This window comes from Agelaius tricolor, unplaced genomic scaffold (genome assembly GCF_023055355.1).
Source record: "Agelaius tricolor isolate 1412-34295 unplaced genomic scaffold, bAgeTri1.0.p SCAF_6, whole genome shotgun sequence".
Taxonomy (NCBI): domain Eukaryota; kingdom Metazoa; phylum Chordata; class Aves; order Passeriformes; family Icteridae; genus Agelaius; species Agelaius tricolor.
The window spans coordinates 2,060,069-2,083,232 of NW_027269266.1; the positions used below are offsets into that span (position 1 = coordinate 2,060,069).

The window sequence follows — 23,164 nt, forward strand, 5'->3', positions numbered from 1 at the left end:
CACAGCATTTGCCGCTGCAATTTTAGGACTTTGAGATTATTTTTCCTCTAGGTTTTTTTAGTTGCCACCAAAATCTTGGGATGTTCTCAGAGGGTAGAGGGGAAGGTATTTTCTAACCAGCTCTCACTCTTTATTCTCTGCTGCACAACAGCTACAAGAAGGGAGGAGTGGCTTCAGGATTTAAGCACGTGGAGACCAACATGTACAACATCAAGCGTCTCCTTCACGTCAAGGGCAAGAAGCACGTGTCAGCCACAGAGGTAAGAAGAAGACCTTGCTCTTCTTATAGATCATTTCTCCTTCCCTCTCCTCCTACACTCATTTTTGAGCAGATTTACAGGTGGGTATCTCATTTCTGCTCAATAACTTCTGTGACTGTGGTCACAAGGGTTTTCAGGATGAAGAAGAGACGAGAATGTTGACTCTATGATCAGAAGGCTTGATTTATTATTTTATGATATTTGTTACATTAAGACTATACTAAAAAGAAATAGAAAGGAAAAGGTTTCTTCAGAAGCTAGCTAAGCTAAGAATAGACAAGAATGAATAACAAAGATCTGTGTCTCAGACAGAGAGCAAGAGCCAGCTCTGCCATGAGTGGTCAGTAAATCCCAACATCCACAGGAGACCAATCACGGGTCTACCTGTTGCATTCCACAGCAGCAGATAACCATTGTTTACTTTTAGTTTCTGAAACTGCAGCTTCTCACAAGGAAAAATCCTAAGAAAGGATTTTTCATGAAAGATGTCTGTGACAAACTTCTATTTCAGTGTTCAAGTCCTCACTCGAGGGTTTGGTGTTAGCACTGTGCTCAGTGAGGAGCTGAGTGCCAGCAGAATGAGCAGTCACTGCAAACCTGCTCTTGCATCCCCAGGGACAGGTTTGCCATGGCTGGGACTTGTCACCTGCAGCTCTCCTCGTCCTCCCCGCTTTGCCAAACTCTCTAATTTCCCTGTGACAGGTAGCGCTCTCCTGGGACAGTTTCAACAAGGGAGATGTGTTCTTGCTGGACCTTGGTAAAGTGCTGATCCAGTGGAATGGACCCAGCTGCAGCATTGCTGAGAAATCCAGGGTGAGTACAGGCAAAAAACACTTGGCTTAAGGTGGCATTTTTTGATGCCTAGGGAAAAAAAATAAAGGAAAAAACTCACAATGTTTTCACAGTGAAAATCTTATGACCAACAACATAGATATGACCAAATAATCATAAATTTTCTACTTGCCCGTCTGCTGGTTTTAGAGGCCCATGGAATTGCTTTGCTCCAGTTCAGACATGGCCTCAGGTTGCATTCCACAGGCAGCCAAGGGCACATCACTAGTTCCAGCCCTAGAAAGTCATCCAGCTCCCTCTGGAGCTCATCTCCATCCCTCTGTGCCCTGTTGTTTGCATGGCAAGGATTAGAAAGTCAGCAGCTCCAGTAGGTTTAGCTGCTATAACCACCCCAGGGTAGATTAATTTTAATTTTTTGTTTACAGCATCAACAGGGAGTTCTGGCTTGGTCAGTATGAGACAAGCAGGAATACATAACCCAGGTGCTGATAGGTCAGATCTATAGCTCCTAAAGCACTTTGCAAAGGGATCATTACCCTTATTTTACTGATACAGGAGCCAAGATACAGAGATCTAATAAAGCAAGATACAGCAACAGGTCATCAGCAAAGCTGGTGGCCAAGCTTGTGGTCATTATAATATTAAAAGGCAGATGGGTCTGCTCTGTGTGTGGTGTCCCCTGATGAACTGGGAGAGGGGGCATCTTCCCAGGGAATCTGCCCATTTTTGGGGCACAGTGGAGATCCTGTGGGTGCTGAAGAAGACACAAAGCAATCCTCAACACAGGAAGGGGAGCAGGTTTGTGGCTGCTGGGTTCCCCTCAAGCAGGTCATCCCCTATGTCTGATAAAGAGACAAATAGGAGATAAAGAAAGGAGTCTTTCAAAGCTATTGCAGTAAGAGTCATGGGAACAAAAAAAAAAAAATCAATTGAAGATGGAGATTTCAGCCTAATTAGCTGCTTGACATTTCATGCTGCTTTTTTCACAAAGACATCCACGTTTTTTGAACACTTGAAACATTTAAATGTAAAATGTCACCGTGGGGCGGCCGGGGTCCTGCAGCTCTGCAGCATCCTGCCTCGTTGGCCTCAGCATGTGTTCATCTGTCCCCCAGACCATCCCAGGGGACCACTGGAGCTGCTGGTGCACAGTCACACACAGGGAGTGCCTATTGTGGCTCCCACATGCCTGTGGCTCCCACATGCCTCCTCCCGTGTGCCCTGCGGGAGCAGCATCAACAGCGACACAATTAGCAGTATTTCCCTTTGAGTTAGTTAATAATCAGGCATTACAGACATATCTGCTTCTTTAACAGCTAAATTTGGAAGGCACTAGGAGCTTCAGGGAGCTGTGGTAACCTGGCTGGGGCTGTTGGTTCTCAGTCACTGCTTGGGGCTGGCTGGCTTTGGGGTGTGTGTCAGGACTTACCCCTGTGGCTCCTTGTGCAGGGTCTTGCTCTGGCTCGGAGCATCAGGGACAGCGAGAGGGGCGGCCGTGCTCAGATTGGCATCATTGACAACGAGAGGGACTCCCCAGACCTGATGCAGATCATGAGGATGGTGCTGGGCGAGAGGCGCGGGGAGCTCCGCGACGCCGTCCCCGACACCAAAGCAGACGAGCTGCAGAAAGCCAACGTCAGGCTCTACCAGTGAGTCCTGTGCTCCAAACCCTGTCCCTTGTCCCAGGGGGCTCTGTGGGGTCTAACTCAGCTGGGTGGCTCTGTCTTGCAGTGTCTATGAGAAGGACAATGACCTGGTGGTGCAGGAGATCGCCACCCGGCCCCTGACGCAGGATCTGCTCCAGCACGAGGTGAGACAAAGCCAGAGTGGCCTTTGCAGCCAGAAAAGGAGGCTGTGGCTCACTTTGTTTTCAGCTGAGCACCTGTTTCCTGAAAATTATCAGGCCTTCCATCACTAGGAGAGCTTAGCCCTGCTGTTAGGTTAGGACAGCTTAGCCCTGCTACAATCTCAGCAGCCGGAGGTAGGTGGTGTGCTGAAGCTGTTCCAAGAAGAGATGGCAAATTGATGCTCTCAGCCAAGGATTATATTAGCTTGGCAATCACAGTGAGGGAGAGCTGCATACCAGGAATAAATTCCAGATGGAATGAAGGCTTCTTAATACCTGATGTTCAAGGATAGCCTTCCCTCTGCTGACTCCAGAGCAAATAAATACTCTGCTCACGAAACCGGGGAGATTTGTTTTCCTGTCATAGCAAGTGGCTGGTCTCAGTGATCCACCCTGGAAGGAGATTTCCTGACAGACCCTCTGTGCAGAGTTTTTCAGAAAACAGAGGCTTTTCCTCTGACTGAAATTTGGCAGAGAATTGCTCATCCTTAATTCTCTGCAGTGCAGACCAGCCTATTCCAACGCAGCACTGTGCCGCAAGGCTCCCGCTCCCCTTTTCATCCTGATGTCAGCCTTGTTAAAATCTCAGCCTCCCTTTGCAGACACATTAAGCCCTTTTTTTTCTTTCATAGTTCAGTTTGAAAAAGGAGCAGCCTTTGGTCCCACAGTGTGTTTGGAGCACGAGCTGTCTGCAGTGGGGATGGGCTCAGCACACCCCTCATCCCTTTTGGGTTCGGGATCCTGCTGTGTTCACAGCAATGCAACACTGAGCTCCAGATCAGGGATCTCAGTGAGGACAAAATATTCATGCAGAAGATGTCTAACTTGGACCTTTCCTGCTCCTTTAGAAGCAGATTTGGGCATAAATACAGGCAGCAGTAGGGTAGAGTAGGTATTTCAGCATACACTTCTCCTGGCCCCTTTTAGAGCTGGTGATGTTTTTGCTTTGAGAACACCTCCTGTGAGGGGGTAATAGACAGTTTTGGGCAATGCCTAAGGAAAATACATACTTTAGCTAGTTAAAATTATAAATCAGCAGCCTGGGCCAGGTGTGCCCACACCTGTGAACCCCTGCCCAGTGGGGTTGGTGGTAGTTGTACTCCATTTATAAACCATAGGAAATTCATTCTCTGTCACCTCTGATAATAGCTGCACCAGGGTTAGAGCTCTGCAAGGCTCAGAAATGAGCTGAATATGCATCTAACTTAAATCTACAACAAGGATCCACCTGATTGGGCTACAAATAATGAGCTTTTCCTGCACAGAGTTTTTCACATTTGTTTTTTTCTGTTTCCTGGTTTTTTTTGGTTTAACCTCAGGACTGCTACATTTTAGACCAAGGTGGCTTCAAAATTTATGTCTGGAGAGGAAAAGCCTCCAGCCCAGAAGAGAAAAAAGCAGCATTCACTCGAGCTGTGGTGAGTTGGAATAGAGTGCAAACGATGTCGTGGGCGGTTGATACGTGCTGATCTGCATCTGACCACTAATTACAATTAAGTGTAGCTCTTGGGGAGCTGGCCTGTGTAATAACAGAGAGAGAAGTTGAGTGTCTAGGGGAAGCATGATGACATAAATACACAATTGTTAGTCATCAAATTGTGCTAGGACCAAGACCTGCCACTAAAACTAAGAAAAAAATAGTAAAAGAAAATCAAGTATAAAAGAAAATACCTTTCTACATGGTAAATAGTGACCTTCTGGGAACTGTTGGTTCAAGGGATGGTGGAGTCAGAAAGGATCAGCAGAGTCAAGAATTTGACCAGAAAAGGTGCATAAACAGATAATAAAGGGGCTCTGACATCCATGTCTCATTTTCTGTCAGAGCATTCATCAGCTCTTCCTCTCAGAAAAAATTAGCCTCAAGGGAGCCTGAGCATGTAAGGAATTTGGTATTTTTTTACAAGTTAGCATGTTGAAGTGAAGACTATGAGGGAACATGGCTTTTAATTAGACATTTACTTCTGGGAAGACCATAAATGGCTTCATCTTCCATGAGATCTAACTAGGAGATACTGAACTTCAGTGAGTCCACCTTCAGCAAGGTCCTACCTGGAGACCCCCAGCTTCAATAGGATTGCACCTATTGGCTCAGAGAAGAAAAGCTTAAAAATGCCTTAAAACTTATCTCACTGTCCTCTGTGCTCCTTTCAAGAGCTTGACTCAGACTCATTTCAGTAGGCAATCATCTCAGCAAATTCTGGCCCTGAGCTACACATGTAGAACAAAAGATGTGTCTGTCTTTCAGTGTGGCAGGTGGGAGGGACGGGAGAACCATCTGCTCTGCTTTTCCCTGAGGGCACTGTGTGGCTGCAGTTTTTACAGCAGAAGTTGGATGCTCAGAAAGCCACATTTAGGCTCCTTCCCACAGCTGCCAGCACTGCACCTCGGGTCATCCTGGAGCCTTCTGAGATAAACACAGGAGCAGTTCCCAAAACCGAACGAGGATTTTGGCATTGTGGCACAACACAGAACATTTTCTTCCCACTCATATTGTATCAAGCACCTCTGTTGAAATAGTCTTTTAGCTCAATGATAGCACTATTGCAAAGAAATAATATGGGTTTAGGGAAAAACTAGAAAAAAGAAGAAAAAAATATTTGTGAGAGTTTAGTCCCTTCAGAACAGACCTCATGCTCTGGGTGTGCTGAGCTGCCTCCACCCCTTCACTCCCATGCTCTCTACCAGGCTGCAGGCAGAACAGTTTTCCTGACTTAGAGAGGGACAAAAAGTTTGGAGAAAAGGGGTAAGGGTAGGATTAAGTCCCCTAAAGACAGAAGTAAACGTGGATACTACAGCAAGAGTCTTCAATTACTTCTGGTTAGTTTGAATGCAAATCTTGGATTGAATCCCACCCTGTGTTCAGTGAGGGACACTCTTCAAGCTGGTCCAGGTCCACACCCCTCTTCTCATGTCTGTAAAAAGCCAAAAGCTCACTAGTGACCTTTCTGAACCCCACCAGGGTTTTATCCAAGCCAAAGGCTATCCTTCATCCACCAACGTTGAGGTGATCAATGATGGAGCAGAGTCAGCCATGTTCAAACAGCTGTTCCAGAGGTGGACAGAAAAGAACGAAACACAAGGGCTGGGCAAGGTCTACACTACTGGCAAAATTGGTGAGCATGTTGGTCCTGGGTTTGTCTTTCCTACCTGTGCTAAGCAATAGCTGAGGGAGCATCATTCACATCAACTGTCTCCTGCCTTCAGGATCTCAAAAATCTAATTTACGCTCTCCTGGTGCCTTCTATTTTCCATCTTCTTCAGTAGATGGAAAGGATTCATGAACTGAATGACATTCAGCTCTGCTGAATTTTCTTATATGAATCAAATTGCCACTTCCTCTGAATATAAATGGTGGCAGAGAGTCACTTCTCTCTGAAGAATTGTATGCAAAATTTCCCACTTGCAGATCTCCCAAATTTCCTTTATGAAGGGCTAATGCTGAGCCTGATAAGGAGCTCTGCTTTCATTTACACTGGCATCCATCCAGTCCCCTCCTGACGTCAGTGGAATGATGCTGTATTTACACAGGGTGTAAATGGTGTATTTATCACACTGCTGAAGGGAATATTACAATGCATTAACCCCAAGACTGAGCAATTCCAAAGAGAGAGAACTTGTTGATGAATGATGGGAAGGTGACAGAGATGCTGAACATCTCCATCAATAACAGCCTGAGAGCCACAAATCTCTTTCCCTTGCAAGTTCTCTCTTTTCTCTCCATCTCTGTTTCTCTCTGTGCTGTCTGTAAATGCTCTCTTTCTTTGCCATGAGCTGGAGAAATGTAGGCATTTTATTTCTGAAATCAGCATTTTGAAAGAAGGGAAATATTTATAGATTTGGAAAAAAAATAAGAATTTTCAGTCAGGAGATGAGTAATATTTTTACCAGCTAGCCATCGCTGGAACATGCTGTGTGGCCAATTCCAGCCTGTCACAGGTCAACACTGAAGTGGGTTTGCTCTTGCATTTTCCAAAATCAGCATTGGTTTACTGGGGGCAGGAGTGGCTTTTTGCAAACCTGGACTGGGTTTTACTTGCTCTACAGTGGTTGTGGGAAGGGTTTGTGTCATGCATTCACTGGGTTCTTGTTTTTATTCTGTTTTTGTTCTTGTGTTTGTTTTGTTTGACGCAGCCAAGGTGGAGCAGGTGAAGTTTGACACCACCCAGCTCCACGCCAGGCCTGAGCTGGCGGCTGAGCAGAGGATGGTCGATGATGCCTCTGGGGAGGTTGAGGTGAGACAGCTCCTTTGGCTGGCAGAGGGTGCTGCAATCAGCCTCTTTCCAAGCATTACTTGGTTTGTTCAGCTTGGGGGAGGCTGAGGATGGACCTCATGGCACTTCACAGCTTCCTCACAAAGGGTAGGCACTGATCTCTTCCCTCCAGGCATGGGACCTGGGGGAACACCTGAAGCTTCAGTGGTGTGGTAGCCAAAGGGTTGTGCTCTGTCCTCACCTTGACTCCACAGCTGCTCACCAAGATGTTTTTTGTTCCCTAGGTGTGGAGGATTGAGGACTTGGAAATGCAGCCGGTGAATCCCAAGACGTATGGGCAGTTCTATGGAGGTGATTGCTACCTGGTTCTGTACACCTACCTGAGGTCAGGCAGACCCCACTACGTCCTCTACATGTGGCAGGTAGGTCAAAGCAGAGCAGAGGGCACTGTGCTGTGCCTGCTGCACAAGCCTAAAGCTGAAGGAAGCAATTGCACACAAAAATCCCAACCCAGGCACCCAGAAGAACTCAGATACACTTTGCTCATCAATTTCAAATTTCCCAAGCTGTACTTTGTAGGTACAAAGTGGCATCAGGCTGAGCACCAGCAAAATCAGACAGAAAGACTGAAGAATGGTGGGGCTTACAGTGCTGAGGTCAAAGTTTGGAGTCAGTTCCTGAATTATATGGGTATATGGATATCTCTGCTTTCCTTTTTAAAGTATATTTTTACACAGAGAGAAGCTTCAAAATGGCACTCTAAAGTCTGCAAAACCAGAATGCCAGTGAAATTTAAATATCTGGAAGTTTTAACTCTGATCTCATGGTATTGCACACTTTGGGACTGGCAGGGGTTGAATTGTGAAGAGGTTTGTAGGTTTGTACCCTTGCTCTCATCACGCTGTGTGGGTCACCCCCCTGTCCCCCAGGGCTGCCATGCCTCTGTGGATGAAATACCAGTTTCAAATACCCCAAGCTCTCCTTTGTAGGTAGCATGAACACTGATCCCAAACTGTCATTAGACTGAGCACCAGCAAAATCAGACAGAAAGACTGAAGAATGGTGGGGCTTATGGTGCTGAGGTCAAAGTTTGGAGTCGGATTGTCCCTTAAAGCCTCAGTTCCTAGAGTTCTGTGGGTATATGGACATCCCTGCTTTATTTTTTGAAGTATATTTTCATGCAGAGAGAAGCTTCAAAATGGCACCCTAAAGTCTGCAAAACCAGAATGCCAGTGAAATTTAAATATCTGGAAATTTTAACTCTGATCTCATGGTATTACACACTTTGGGACTGGCAGGTGTTGAATTGTGAAGAGGTTTGTACCCCTGCTCTCATCACGCTGTGTGTGTCACCCCCTGTAAAATTTAAATATCTGGAAGTTAAACATCTGGAAGTAAAATTTAAATATCTGGAAGTTTTAACTCTGATCTCATGGTATTACACACTTTGGGACTGGCAGGTGTTGAATTGTGAAGAGGTTTGTACCCCTGCTCTCATCACGCTGTGTGTGTCACCCCCTGTCCCCCAGGGCCGCCACGCCTCTGTGGATGAAATCACTGCCTGTGCCCTCAATGCCATCGAGCTGGACAGGAAATACGGGGACGAGGCCGTGCAGGTGCGGGTGACCATGGGCAAGGAGCCCAGGCACTTCCTGGCCATCTTCAAGGGCAAGCTGGTCATCTACGAGGTAACCTGCTCTTGGGTTTGGTGTTGCTGAAATGGCTCCCCAGGTATTAAAGAGTCTTTTTTCCCAGCCCCACGACCGAAGAAGAAGTTGGGATTCCTCAGCTCTGGTTTTCAAGGTTGTTTATTTTCTCTTATCTATGACATTCTTTCTCCAACCTGCTGAGATCTGTCTGGCAGATCGGGTTGAGGCCCTCTGACCACCCTTGGGGTGGTGTTGGCTTTTTATACTAAGAACTACATGTACTTTATTTACAATAATTTTCCAATACCTATCACCTATGTTAGACAGTCTGTCTCTACTCTAAACCAATCCAGAAGTGTCACCATCACAGCAGAAGATGGAGGACAAGAAGAAGGAGAAGAAGGACAGGACACACCCAGATTCCTCCATCTTGCCTCTTGAACCCCCATTCTAAAACCCCCAAAATTCTACTTTTTCACCCTGTGACAAATTCACTATCATTCTACTCAAACCCTTGTGGCTTGCAAATCCTCACACAAAGTTGGTAATTGTTTCCATGGGCTAAAATCAAAGGCACAGGTGTTTTTGACTCCGTGCCAAGGTCTCTGAGCCCCCTGCCAGGGTCTCAAGTCCTCCAGGGCAGTCAGAGGAATGTCCTGGGTTCCAACCAGAGGAATGTCCTGGCTTTGGGAGGTGGGAGCACCAACAGTGGCAGCTGCAGTGGAAATAGTCCAATCAAACTGGGCTGATATTCAGGAAATGTCCCCCCAGGCTGGCAGAGGGGACATTTCTGGTACTCCTCAAGCAGTCTGAGCACTGCTGGAGTAAACGCAGTCCTGGACTGGCCCAACTCACCTGAGCTCCACCCCTGAGCTCCAGCAGTGTGAGGTTCATTCCGACTCTGTCCCAAAATATTTTGCAGAGTTAGAATAAGGCAGTCATCCTGTGAATTACCAGTGCTGCTATCCAGAGAGGGTCCTTCAAAATATCCTACAAACATGATTTGCATTGTCCTTGCCTGAGTTACATCACATAGCCACCAACCCACTTCACTTGCTGCCTTGGCTGCTGACATACATGGTGGAGAAGTTCCACCTGTGGCTGTGGGAGAGGGGAATTGCCCTCAGCTCTCAGTGTTGGTCCCACTGTGTGGTTTCCATGGCAGATGTTCAGTTAAGATGAGCACAGCTGGAAATCAGGGTACAGATGCCCTGCCCAGTTTTCATGGCAAATCCTCTACAGACACCAAGATCTGGTCACATGGACCTTGAGGGTCTTGATGGGAGCTGGTCAGGACTCTGCAGTCAGGGAGAAATGTGGGAGTTGTGCCATGTAGGTTTCATTCTGACCTGGAATCAGAAGATACTTGGATTTCCTCGCCTGCTCAGTGCAGAACCATGGTTCATTATTGTTGAATTTGTAAGCAACCCCAACGAGGGGAGGAATGATGAATCTGATTCCATGTTCTTAGAAGGCTAATTTATTATGATATTATATTATATATTATATATTATATTAATGATATTATATGATATGATATGATATGATATGATATTATATTATATTATATTATGCTGTACTAAAACTATACTAAAGAATAGGGAAAAGATAGAGACAGAAGGCTTAACAAAGAATGAATAATGAAAACTCTCTCTGCCAAAGTCCCAACACAGCTGGCTGTGATTGGTCATTAAGTTAGAGCAATTCACATGAAACCAATTAAAGAACCACCTTTTCAATAAACAATCTCCAGACTACATTCCAAAGCAGCAAAACACAGGAGAAACAAATCTCCTAGTTATTGTTTTCATTTTTCTCTGAGCCTTCTCAGCTTCCCAGGAGAGGAAATCTGGTGGAGGGATTTTTCGGAAAATATGACCGTAACACATTATTGCAAGAGTGGGCAGGGCTGCAAGCCCAGAGCCTTCCTCAGATCAGTCACACCCTGGATCTGTGTGTCCTCCTCACCTCTCAGTGCTACCTATTAGAATAATACCAATATAACTGGATGGGACAGGCCTGAGCTTGCCTGGCCCTTGGTGCTGAACCAAACAGTGGCACTGTGGTGTTTCACCCCAGAGACACCTTTGGCTAGCTGGATATTGCAGCTGGGTGCTTGGAGACAAGTCCAGCCTTGCAGGAGCTCAGATTTACCTCTGGCAGAGAAGCTTCAAGGTGATGGTGAAGGAAAGGAGTCGATTCTCTTGGAGGGTTTTGATCCAGAGCTTTATTCTGGCCCACAGGCCTCTGAATCCAGCAACAGCTCCAACAGAACTCACAAACCACGTGGTTGCTGCTCCTTTTAACCCCAGGGACAGGGGGAGGGAAAGGGTAGGAAGCCACCAACCAGGTATGGGAGAGGAGATCTTAAGGGGCAAAGGACACCTGGATGGCCTCATGTCCCCCCAGGGGTAGAGGGCATCCTTTGAATCTGCCAATCTCTCGACTCCCTTCTGGAATTCCAGGACTGACAGTACTCGGCAGGGGACAAGAGAGATGGAAGGAGAGGTGACTGACACACCTGGCAGGGAATTATCAGGCAGGGATCCGAGGTTCTGGGGTGAACCCTGAAATCACAACGCAACAGCTGCCCTTGCCTCTCTCCTTGCAGGGCGGCACCAGCCGGGCTCAGCAGAGCAGCCCCGAGCCGGCGATCCGCCTCTTCCAGGTGAGGGGCACGGATGAGGTGAACACCAAGGCCACAGAGGTGCCAGCCCGAGCCTCCTCCCTCAACTCCAACGATGTCTTCCTGCTGAGCACCAGCCAGGTCTGCTACCTGTGGTGTGGGAAGGTGAGTCCGCAGTGAGACATGGGGACCAGCCAGGTCTGCTTGAGTCTGCTGCCTCTGCTAGGTCATGGAGATAAATCCTTGGGCAGGTGGCCCATTAATTCAGTGGAGAAATGGCTTCAAGTTGTGCCAGGGGAGGTTAATACTGCATGCTAAAAAAATTTTCTTCACAGAAAGCACTGGAACAGGCTGCCCAGGGCAATGGTGGAGTCAAAAGTATTCAAAAATGCGTGGATGTGACACTTGATGACATGATTTAGTGGTGCTGGGCTGATGGTTGGACTTCATGATCTTAAAGGTCTTTTTCAACCTTAATGATTCAATTTTTCTGTGAGGAAAGGGCTCTGAGTGTGGAGGCTCAGCAGTAAAAGCCTTCTCTACAAAAGTAACCCATGTTGGGGTTCACCTCACCTCATTGTAGGTGTTCATACAACTTTCATTCAGATCAATATATCATCCCAGATTTTCCACCTGTAAGAAATGAGCCAGGATGAGAGCAAATTAATTTATCTTGTTTCAGTCATGTGTCAGGATGAAATAGTAGATCAAACCAAAGCAGAGAAGTTGTCGATGTCCCATCCCTGGAAGTGTTCAGAGCCATGTTGAATATGGCTTGGAGCATCCTGTTTGAATGGAAGGTGTTCCTGATAATCTTTAAAGTCCCTCCTAACCCAAATCATTCTGTCATTCTGTGAGGTTTGCTGCAGGTGCCATTGGCTGCACTAAATGTCCCTTCAAGGACTAGAAATTATTCTGATTCTGAGTGATCAGCTCAAGAGCACTCAAGCAGGCCTGAAGCTCTCCAGAGGACCAAGCCAGCTTTTCCCCACGGATAATTTTTGCCAGTCTGTCCCTAACTGCACCTCCATCTTTTATCCTGAACACAGGGATGCAGTGGAGATGAGCGGGAGATGGCAAAAATGGTGGCTGACATCGTTTCCAGAAGGGACAAACACACCATTCTGGAAGGACAGGAGCCTGCAGAGTTCTGGGAAGCTCTGGGAGGCAAAGCACCTTATGCCAGTGAAAAGAGGTAATAGTGACCTGCTTGTTCCTCTGGCCAGGGGACATTAGGCAAGGGATCAAAACTTTGCAGGAAAGTGAATACTTTGATGCTGTGTCCCCAATAAAGGAAGCACGAGGCCAGAATATCACCAAGGCTTTGATCAGAAACCACACCAAGGTGTTTCTTCCCTGTCTTTTGGGCCAGGGGTTCTCCTGAAGTGGGTGCTACAGGTCCAAAGCCTGCAGACAAGGGTGTGCTACATCCTCCTTTCTCCCCAGTAAATGCATCCCATATCTTGTCCTGAGGGCTGCAGGAACCACAGGCTCCATTTCCAGCCATTGTCAGCAGCAGCCCCAGGAGAATCCTGAGACTAGATCTGCCTTTGGACAGCATGGATTTCCCCAGCCCTCTGGGCTGGTGATGGTTTCTTCTGTAAAATGTGATCTGGTGTGGCTTTCACCTGACATCAAGCTCATTGCCACAATGAGGGAAGGGTTCTGCTTTTGCCTTTTTGGATGAAGGAAAAAAATTACCTTTGAAAGTTATCAAAATGGTCTGAGAATCCCCTGATACCTGACATTGCTTCCAGCCCTTTAGATGAGTGCTGCCATGTTCCCCCTCTCCCCTCAAGGCCACAAAAAGCACCTTCAGGGCCCTGCAGTAAGCCAGGAGGGAAAGATTTCCCCATTTTTTGCTTTTCCCTCCCCTGCCATGCACGAGGCAGGTTCCAGGAGCAGGTCACACACTACCAGCCTCGCCTCTTCGAGTGCTCCAACCAGACAGGTCGCTTCATCATGACGGAGGTGGTCGGGTTCTGCCAGGAGGACCTGGATGAAGATGATGTCATGCTGCTGGACACGTGGGAAGAGGTCAGAAAAAGCCTCCCCCCCTTCTCCTCAGACATGTTTTCAAGCAGGTTTATGGCTTTAGTTGGTGGTTATTGAGCTGGATCTTGGCCCGTGACTGGGCTCAGCTACCTTGAAACGTACAAGAGCTGTCACCTGAAATATTTATGCTCCATGCCTGTCTCAAAAGCAAAATCTTCCTTGTTTGGGGGCAAATTTGGGCTCAGAATCACAGGGGACTATTGGGACAACACATTTCCAGCCTTGTCTCTGCTCCCACTGGCAGGGGAGAGCAAACAGCTCTGTCTGCACAGGTTCTAATGCCTCACTGACCTTCAACTCCTTCTCCCCTTGCAGATTTTCCTTTGGGTTGGCAAAGCCTCCAATGCACAGGAGAGGAACGAGGCCATTGCCTCGGCCAAGGAGTATCTCAAGACCCACCCAGCTGGGAGGGACCTGGCAACTCCCATCATCCTGGTGAAGCAGGGCTATGAACCCCTCAACTTCACAGGGTGGTTCAACGCCTGGGACCCCTACAAATGGAGTGTAAGTTGCTGGAAAAGCCCTGTGGCTACTCAGGGGTGCCTGGAGGGTGTTGTTGCCAATGAATATAGGATGCATGGAGTGAAACCTCACTAGGAAATGTCCTGAGCTTCACAGAATCATGGAATGGCTTGGGTTGGAAGGGGCCTTAAAGATCATCCAGTTTCCAGCCCCCTGCCATGTGCAGGGACATGAGTTCCTGGTGCTGTCTGAGCAGCTTCTGCTCCTTCACCAATAAAAAAGTACCTGTGTGGTGAAACAGAGGCTTTGGCAAATGGGCTTGAATTCACAATATTCATATTTTCATAAATATTAGGTTCCAAATCAAGTTTTTGATTTCAGCCAGAAAGAGGTGGGGACTATGAGTAGTAAAATCAAGTTCAGGGGGAAAACAGACACACCCACATCATAAAGGAAAAAAAAAACCAAACCAAAGCAACAGAAGTTCTTTGTTGAAAGTGCAGCCACAGAGGCAAACTTATGAGCCAGCTTTAAGGGCAAACTGTGGTGAAATGAAAGATGTGAGCAGACAGGTCTCATGTTCAGGTTTGTGGAAAGTCCATCAGAGCTCAGGAGCTCCTGGGCAAGGTCACCCTTGGTCCCTGCACACCAGCCTTCAAATCAGAGTTACAAATACCAGCTCCTCCCTGTGCAGAAATGGAAACCTGTTCCAAGAGATGAGTGGGAAGGAAAAATTCCTTTCTCCCCTCTTTCCCCAGGACTCCACACTGCAGGAAAACTCTTACAGAGATATTTTATTTCCTGTATCTGGGTTTGCATTGTCTTTCTTTCCAATTCATGTGGTGGTGGATCCAGTCTTGACAGCTGGATCTGGAGAGATAAGACAGCAACTCACAGTGACCCTTAAAATATGTTGATGCTTAGAACAAAGGTCAAAACTTGTGGGTTTGTTTTATTTTTTTTTCCTGAGGAACTGCTGAAAAACAAGGATACAGCTCATAAAATATGTGCCTCTAAAAATATCCCCTGTAGGCAGCTTCAGCAACTACAGACAAGCCATCCAAACTGTTGACATCCCAGAAACATCTGGTGTGTGTTCTTTGCTCAGTTTTGGGTCTAAATCTGTTTTCTCTGCAGTCCATGTGTTTATGTTGCTTGTTCTTGTTGGGAAACTTTGTTGGATGTTTCTGTTGAGAACTGACATCTCCTGGCTGCTTAGGAAAACACAGCCATGAGCTTTGCCAATTTATCTAGATTCTTCCATTTTTTTTTAAATAGAAAATAAGAGGTATCTGGTAATACATGGCATCTAATTACAAGAAGTAAGGACTTGAGGCTTTGAAAAAAATGTGTTGTTTTAGCTAAATGAAGTAGGAAAGTTGGAAAAAAGGAATACTTTCAGGCATTGCAAGATTCATCAAAAACGTAAAAGATTTAAATCCAGCAATGAATATTATTTCTCATTTGCCTTCTGCTCCAAAGTCTTTAAATTTCCTGTTTTCACCTGTTACTGTACAACTGCAAAGGCTGAAGTCCATTTTTTTTTTCTTTGTTTTGAAGTGAAAGCTCAGATTCTTCTGACTGCAGGGGCTGAGGTTTGCAGGAGCTGCCACATCAGTGGCCATCACTGGGCTTTAAAATTCAGGATCTCCTGACCCAGGAGTGTGGGCTAAAGGCAGCCCATGGCTCTCACAGCTCTCTCTTTCCCTTTAGGATGGCAAATCTTACGAGGAAATGAAGAACAGCTTGGGAGATGTGTCGGCCATATCTGAGATCAAAGTGGTGAGTTGTGTCTTGGCCATACAAGTAGGAAACACCTGGGTTCACTCACCTCCACATCCCCCAGCCTGTTTGCACCAAGGAGGGGACACCAGGATGAGGGCAGGGATGGGAACCTCAGGCTGCCAGCACTGGAGCTGTGCTCCTCTGTGGGAAGCAGAGGGAGATGTGATAAATTACCCATAAATACACCCAGACCTCCTGGGCCTTTTCCAGTCCTGCCCAGAAGCATCTGTAAGCAGGACATTGTCCAGCTGCTCTAATGCAGAACAAATTAAGGTGTGTGCAGCTCTAAGAGGGTGTAGTGAAGTGTTTTGTGAATAGTTTACAGTGGTGGAGCCCCTGAGACCCCAAACAAGGGTCCCCTGGTCAAGAAGGGCACGGCCCAGTGGGGGATCCTCCAAAGCAAATGATGTCCCAACATTCCCAAATGCCATTGTCACAGGGTCAGTTCTGCCCTGGGCAGGGTCAGGATGAAGGCTGGAAGGAAGTGGCAGGTTTGGATGAGGAGAGATGGCTGATCAGGGAGGGGTGTGCAGGCAATTTAGATGTTTTAGACATGGTAGACATCTAACCTCACCTTCTGTCATCCCACATGTGCCTTCCCCTGATGTTATCTTGAGAAGAATGAGACTGCTGTAAGTATCCTCAGTTCTTTATAAGAGCTCTCGCTAGTGTGTGCTTTTAGCAGTCCTAACACCAAGGTGTAGCATTTATGGAGGCACTGCACTAACACTTCAGGTGGGACTTTCCCCTCGCTGCTTTGGAGCTACAGATAGTCTGTGCCAGAAATAGTCCCCCACAACCCCAGCAGAAAGATCCTGGCATCTTCCCCACCTTGCTCTGCCAGAGCATCTCATCATGAGGTGTTTTCCTCCGTTTGGCAGGACCTGAACAACCTCAGCCTGAACAAGAGAACCCTCAGCACCACCAGCCTGGCTGGTTCAGCTGCAGCCAATGCCTCCTCGGAGTACAAATCTCACTTCAGCCACAGTGACAGCAACAGCAACAGCTACAGCAACAACAGCAACAGCAACAACTACAGCAGCAGCAACAGCCACAGCAGCCCTGCCATGGTGCCCAACGGGGAGGGGATTTACTCCCGAGAGGTGCTGATGCACAGGACCGTGGATGAGCTTCCCGAAGGCGTGGATCCCACTAAAAAAGAGGTGATGGCATTGCTGCTTTGATCCCTTTCTAACTTAACCTGCAGCTGGCTGAGTGTGCTTTAGACCACCAAGTCCTGCTCAGACTCAAGGGGACACTGGCAGGACACACAGGGGTCACCAAAAGCAGGAGCTTTGTGTGAGGAAGTTCATAGGACCATAGAATGGTTGGGTTGTAAGGGAGCTTAAAGGTTGTCTAGTTCCAACCCCCTGCTGTAGAAAGGAACACCTTGTGGTGGTTTTAGCCTAGTAGAAGTAATTATGGGGTTTCTATGGCAGAAAAAAAAAACCAAACAATTTTAAGTAGTAATTTTTAAAAAATGTTTTCTTCTGGTAGAATTGTTTTGCTCTGCCACCCAACTTCTGTCCTCAGAGGGACAGGGGGACAAGGTGACACAGCTGGGAGCTAAGACAGAATTTGCATTTTACTTGAGCTGTAGGTGAATATTTTAATTTGCAACTTCTCCCAGAAGGGATGGTTTGTTTGGTTTTTTATTAATTGCAGAAAGCTTGCATTCAGCAGTTTTCAATTTCAGAAGAAATTACACATCCCAGATTTCCAGTCAGCCCAAGGATTTCGGCAGTGTCTGCAGCTGAATCCAAGCAAGCTGATGGGGGGCACAGAAGATTGATTCCATCTATTCCCTGTAATCCTTGTTTGACCAATGTCTTACCCAACAGATCTGGCAAAGGCCAGCACCCACAGCCAGAGCCATGATCCACAGCTGGGCTCTACATGGGTTCTTCTACCCAAAATACCAGGAAAAAGCTCAACCTCCCATTCCCACAGGGCCTTTGTCAGCATCCCTGATGAGCCTGATTTCTGCAAACCCTCAGTTTCCAGCAATGGGAGTGAACATTTCCAGTGAATATTTTAGGAGAGGGGACTGAGCAGGGGGAGATGCTTTCACTGTGAATCACTGCCTAAAACTCTGGCCAGCAGAGCTTCCCTGGTGGGCCATAAATTGTCCTGGCCACAGTATGATCAGCAGGGGCTAAATTCCAGCCAGAGCATGCTAACTCCTCAGAACTGGAACATCTCTTTGGGCTGGTGGGCTTTTATTCCCCTGGGGCTTTGGGGAGTGGGATGAGGAACAGTCGGCTGGGATGTTGCATTTCCCAGCTCGAGGACAGGGAGCTGAGCAGGAGCTGTTGGTCTGGAGTCAGAGGTCAGCACTGGCACATGGGGAGGGGATGCAGCCATGGGGGTGTCCAGGCTCTGCAGAAGCCAAAGCTGACCTGTCCTCTCTCCTCACGGCAGTGCTATCTCTCCGATGCCGATTTCCATGATATCTTTGGGAAGTCCAAGGACGAGTTCTACCAGATGCCCAAATGGAAGCAGCAGAATGAGAAGAAGCAATTTGGACTCTTCTGAGACTGCAGGGGGCATCTGATGACTCTGGGACCAGCCCCTGCTCCCTTAGGAGCTGCAGAAAAGAAGTGCAGGCATTTCCTCAGTGATCCCAACCCAGCAGCCCAATCCAACGCAGTTATTCCAGCAGCCACTGTTCAGGGGATTGCTCCTTTCTCCCTGCAAACCCAGAACCCCAGGAGGAAAAACCTTTTTCAGGAACAGCTTCTTGACAAGATGTTTTTGCCTCTTCCTGACACTTTATTGCTGATAGCCATGAAGACAAGTGTGTGCCACACAACTGCATTAGCCTCATCTTTCCTCTCCCTTTTGCAAATTGCCACATGCACCAGGCCATGATCTTCCTTCATTTGTAGAAGTTTAAAGTTAGTCGAGACAAAGGCCATTTGCAGCTGCTGTGTGAATTCTGGGTGGGGAGAGGAGGGGGAAGCCCTCAGAGGATGGAGGGGGAGCCTTGAGGTCAGGGAAAAGCCAGATGCCTGATGAGGTACTCTGTGGAGTGACACCAGACACTTCTGCCCCTTCTCACCAAAAAACAGCAAGAATCAGGTCCAGATAAACATGCATAGCCCAGGGCAGGTAAAACACATGAGAACCTGGTTTGGGGTGAAAAAAACACTTATTATGAGCATATTTATTAGCTGATGTTTCCAGAGGATGATGACACTGAAGGCTAGACACAAATATTGATTTTTGACTGCCAGACAAGACTCTGTCTATTTTTTTTTCTTATTCAGACAGCATCTGCAATCTCACCTGGCCTCCCTGACCATGGCCAGGTGAATGTCAGAGTCCACCAGGCCACAGACCAGAGGCTTGAGGAAGCCAGGAAGGTGTTGGGTATGACCTGAGGCAGAGGGTGTCCTACTGAAGTTTTTATCAGGGCTCCATCCCTGTGATGTCCATGAGAGTGCTGGTTCCACACCGTGGGATCAGTCTGACTGGGGAGGGCAGTGGGAAATGTGGGCAGTCAGTGATTACAGGATAAAAATGTAAACTAAAGGAAAAAACACCGCCTTTAAAAACTCAGACAATGTGGGTTTGCAGCTTTACTCCATTTCCAACCTGATCAGTGATTCCAAATAAACATCCAGCAGCAGCACTCTAAGTGTCCTTGATCAGCATGGAGGGTAGGATGGCAGCAGATAAAAGCTCTGCAGGGCCACAGATCCTTCAAACACCTGGTCATCAATGGAATTTTGGATTTTTTTTGAAAAGAAAAGAACAAACTGAGGAGGTGGGGCCCCTTCAGTTCCCAAACTCCACGTAGCTGGGGCCATTTGTCCCCCACACCCGTGTACCCTGCTCCTGGAGCCCCCACTGGCAGTGGGCAGCAGTACCTGGCAGTTCAGCAGCTGGCCTGACTGCAGGGATGTGGGCAGGGAGCTGGGGAGCTCCAGGCTGTGGATTGAGGGGCAAAGAGCTCTCACTCAACATCCAGGACCACATCATGGTGCAGAAGTGTCACAATCCGGCTGGGCTGGAGAACTTTGTGTTTAAGAATTGGTAGTTAACTCAAATAAACCCCAGCCCCATTGTTTTGTCCCTGTTCCTACCACCACTTCATCCCATTTCTGCTTCAGGGTCCAGCCCAAAACCCACTGGAATACCCTGTGCAGAGTAAAGCATCAAGCAGAGACACAAATCAGCTGAATTACCTGTGTGATTGCTCCTGTTGTGTTCACAAGAGATGCAATCAGTGCACATTACCCACGTTTCAACCTCTGTTGGCCCTGCTGGAATCAGCAATATTTGCCTTGCCTTGCTGAGGAGTGCTGCTGCCAGCTCCCAAATTAAAGAATTGCATGTGCTCCTCAGTAAGATGCAGGAATGCCACCTACCTGTGGGCCTAACCAGCTCCACACAATCAGATGAAGATCAGCCAAAATACAGTCAGATTATAGAGATTAGGCCAGTTTGCTGCCAATTGCTTTAATTCCTGTGGCCAGCACACTCACCAACACGAGTGCAGTGCTCCTGGCAGCACTCAGGGACCAGCCTGGGATTTCACAGCTCACAGAGCCTTCTGATACCTGGGCCTGATGGAAACTGCTGCTGCACTCCTCTCCTCATGGGGGAGTTGCTTTTACTCCCCACCTCTGATTTCCAAAAGAAAAACCCTCTCCCACTTCCTCCCTTTGGTGCCTTTTGCTGTGATGTCAGTGGCCATGTCCTGTTTCTGCTGCTCTTTTCCCCAGAGCTCTTCCCTCCAGTGGGGCTGCAGCACTTCTGATCTGTTCAGAGATGAGCTCAGGTGGTAACAATGTGGACATGTCCCTTCCTTTGGGACCCTGCAGCATTGTCATCACGCTCTGCCCACCCCATCTCCATCTCAGCTCCTTTCCTACCTGGCTATAGTAGCTTTCCCCAGCTGTTTCTATTTGATAAAGGATGTTTTTTCATCCCATAGATCTTGCCTACCTTTAAGTGCAAAACAAGCAGAGGAAACCCCAGCTTCTCTGTGCAATCCATCCAAGCCCACCCTGACCCTGGCCACCTGGTCCCCCACTTCTCTGGTGCTGGCCACAGCAGGCAGGTGAGGGCTTTAGCTCAATATCCCACCTGAAATATAACCCTGCCATCCAAAAAATCCAAGTAATAAGTCCACAGCCAACCCAGCAGGCTGATCTGGCCTCACAGAGGAGCAGAATCACAGAATGGTTTGCATTGGGAGGGGCCTTAAAGATCATCCAGTTCCAATTTCCTGCCATGGACAGGGACACCCTCCACTGTCCCAGGTTTCTCGGAGCCCCAAAAGTGGCCTTGAACATTCCCAGTGATGGGGCATCCCCAGCTTCTCTGGGAAGCCTCTTCCAGTGCCTCGCTGCTCTCACAGGGGAAGAATTTCTTTCTAACTTGCCCCACAAGAGCTGGTGTTGGTACAAGTGAGGGGGCAGGAGTATTTCTTACCACCTTCACCTCTGCTTTTCATCCCATGGCTCCCTAAATCAAAGTGCCGAGAGCATGGACCAAACTCAGGCTGTCCCTGGGTGGGAGTCAAGGGTGTTCCATCCTTGGCCTTCAAATGTGTCCCCAGCAATGTGCCCCATCCCAGAGGTGACCTGGGAGAGCCTGTGTCACTGCAGGGCCCCCTGTTCTGCCTCACTGGCCACTCCTGAGCTCTTCCAGCTGGCTGGTGGTTAATGCAATATCAGCCCTTGAGGTGTGGGTTTAATTCACATTTAATCTGGCAATGGTTTACAACATCACACAGTATTGTAGTCAAGAGGAAAAATCAATGTGCCTAATGTTTACTGCAGCATAACAAACTCCAGGGAGGACTAAAAGAATCCCAGCTTTGCAGAGGGCCTAAAAATCACTAAATCCAGGCTATTTTGGACTAAAAAATAAGATGACCAGAGTATGTTTAAAAGGACATTAACATCTTTGGTATCAGCCCCTCATCTTCACCACCAGGGATCAGAATCCCCAGGAATCCTGATAATTTAAGAAATCAAGCAGGTCTAGCTCCAAATTCATGCATGTTGCATTCGAGTAGGACAAAGAGGCAAATAGTGACAAGTAATTGAACGCTTCCAGAATTTGTTTTAAACTTTTAATAGTCTAACATACTGTTAGCAACACAGTCGGCACTTCAAAATATATATTATTTTATTTCAACAATATTCCCTTAACTCTGTAGCTCTGCTTGAGGACAAATCACTCGTTGCCATAAATACTGTGTTGTTCTCAAAACATTCTCGTGCTGGGTTACCTCTACAGTGCAGCTGGGACCTGCTAGAACTTAAAACATCTACTTCCTGTCTGTTAAAAAATGACATTTTTCTGTAAAAACACCAAGTTTTACTGTATTTAAAAAAAAAAAACCAACCCCAAAAAAAAGCCCTGCTGGCAGTTGAGCCTGCTCCCTCTGTCTTTGGCACAAGACCTTCTCTGAGGTCCCTTTGAGTGGGTTTCACTTTGGGTCAGAGGGAAATCTGCTGTTCGGCAGCTTCTTTCTCCTTCACAGGATGAGAGCTGAGCTTTGAATGCAAAGTGGCCTGGCTGAGAGCCAGGCACACAGGCAGAGTAGTGCTCGTGTATTTTTTATTACAACACAAAAGGAAACTCGGGTTACATAACACGGGGCTTTGTAGTGCAGCTTTCTTTTTTAATCTGTAACAGAAAGGAGGGGAATGGTGTCCCCGTTTAGGGCTTCATATGGTGAAAGATGGATGACACCTGCAGTTGCAAGGAGCCACCTGGCACCTGGCCACTGATTGCAGTGCTGAGGGAGACTTTTCCTTGCACAGATGTTGGGTGCTTTGCCCAGATGCCCGACTGAGCCCAACCCAGGAGCTGTACTTCACTAAAAAAAGGAGTCCCCGTCCTCGCGCTAAAAGCAACATTAAAAAAAATGGAAATAAAGTGAACTAAAACCACAGCTGGATTGGTTGAACAGGTACAAAAGGATTAATCTCATCAGCAGCATTAGGATGTTTCCAGCAGCAGGGAGAAGGTCGATGGCTGTCTCACACCGGGGTCCTACAGAGCACCGAGTGCTGCTCCAGGGAAGGTGCTGGGGACTGACCCTGGCACTGGCAGGGCTCACACACACTGAATTCCTTCCAGGTCTGTAGGGAGGCTCTCTGTGGCCTGGAGGAGCCAGGCTGCTACTCACAGTCCTGGATGTTGACGTAGACAAAGAGGGTGGAGGAGGAGTAGGGGTCTCCGTTCTTGGTCAGGAGATGGATGTGGCGATAACCTGGAAGCAGAGACAGATGGAAAATGGCCTTTAGTCCATCTGGAAAAGTGTTTGCTCACGTTTGCCAAGACCCTGCACAGACATCTCCCTGTCTCAGAGCGTTCTGTCCCCATTTCCCACAGGGTGATGAACAGGCAGGTCCCAGAAGCACAGCTCTGAGCATGGGTAACACAACGTGCCCAAGGTCTCTGGTGACAACAGGTGCCAAAAAATCCACTCTGACCCCAGCTGTGATGGATCT

At 47.6% G+C, this 23,164-nt stretch overlaps 2 protein-coding genes across 3 annotated transcripts in view; one reads left to right on the forward strand and one right to left on the reverse strand.

The window, feature by feature from the left end:
• Positions 1–19,320, forward strand: part of VILL (villin like) — a 37,493-nt gene extending 18,173 nt beyond the window's left edge. The window contains exons 5-20 of the mRNA XM_071428506.1: positions 152–260; positions 963–1,073; positions 2,502–2,701; positions 2,784–2,862; positions 4,218–4,316; positions 5,858–6,011; positions 7,030–7,130; positions 7,394–7,531; positions 8,639–8,797; positions 11,370–11,549; positions 12,434–12,579; positions 13,277–13,421; positions 13,755–13,943; positions 15,615–15,683; positions 16,568–16,849; positions 18,108–19,320. Coding sequence (XP_071284607.1) covers positions 152–260; positions 963–1,073; positions 2,502–2,701; positions 2,784–2,862; positions 4,218–4,316; positions 5,858–6,011; positions 7,030–7,130; positions 7,394–7,531; positions 8,639–8,797; positions 11,370–11,549; positions 12,434–12,579; positions 13,277–13,421; positions 13,755–13,943; positions 15,615–15,683; positions 16,568–16,849; positions 18,108–18,221 — 2,275 coding nt within the window. The 3' untranslated portion in view covers positions 18,222–19,320. The remainder of the gene's footprint in view (positions 1–151; positions 261–962; positions 1,074–2,501; positions 2,702–2,783; positions 2,863–4,217; positions 4,317–5,857; positions 6,012–7,029; positions 7,131–7,393; positions 7,532–8,638; positions 8,798–11,369; positions 11,550–12,433; positions 12,580–13,276; positions 13,422–13,754; positions 13,944–15,614; positions 15,684–16,567; positions 16,850–18,107) is intronic.
• Positions 19,321–21,760: 2,440 nt separating this feature from the next.
• The window catches only part of PLCD1 (phospholipase C delta 1), a 55,944-nt gene continuing 54,540 nt past the window's right edge, over positions 21,761–23,164 (reverse strand). For both annotated transcript variants that reach the window (XM_071428508.1, XM_071428507.1), the window contains exon 15: positions 21,761–22,923. In XM_071428508.1, coding sequence (XP_071284609.1) covers positions 22,832–22,923 — 92 coding nt within the window. In that variant the 3' untranslated portion in view covers positions 21,761–22,831. The remainder of the gene's footprint in view (positions 22,924–23,164) is intronic.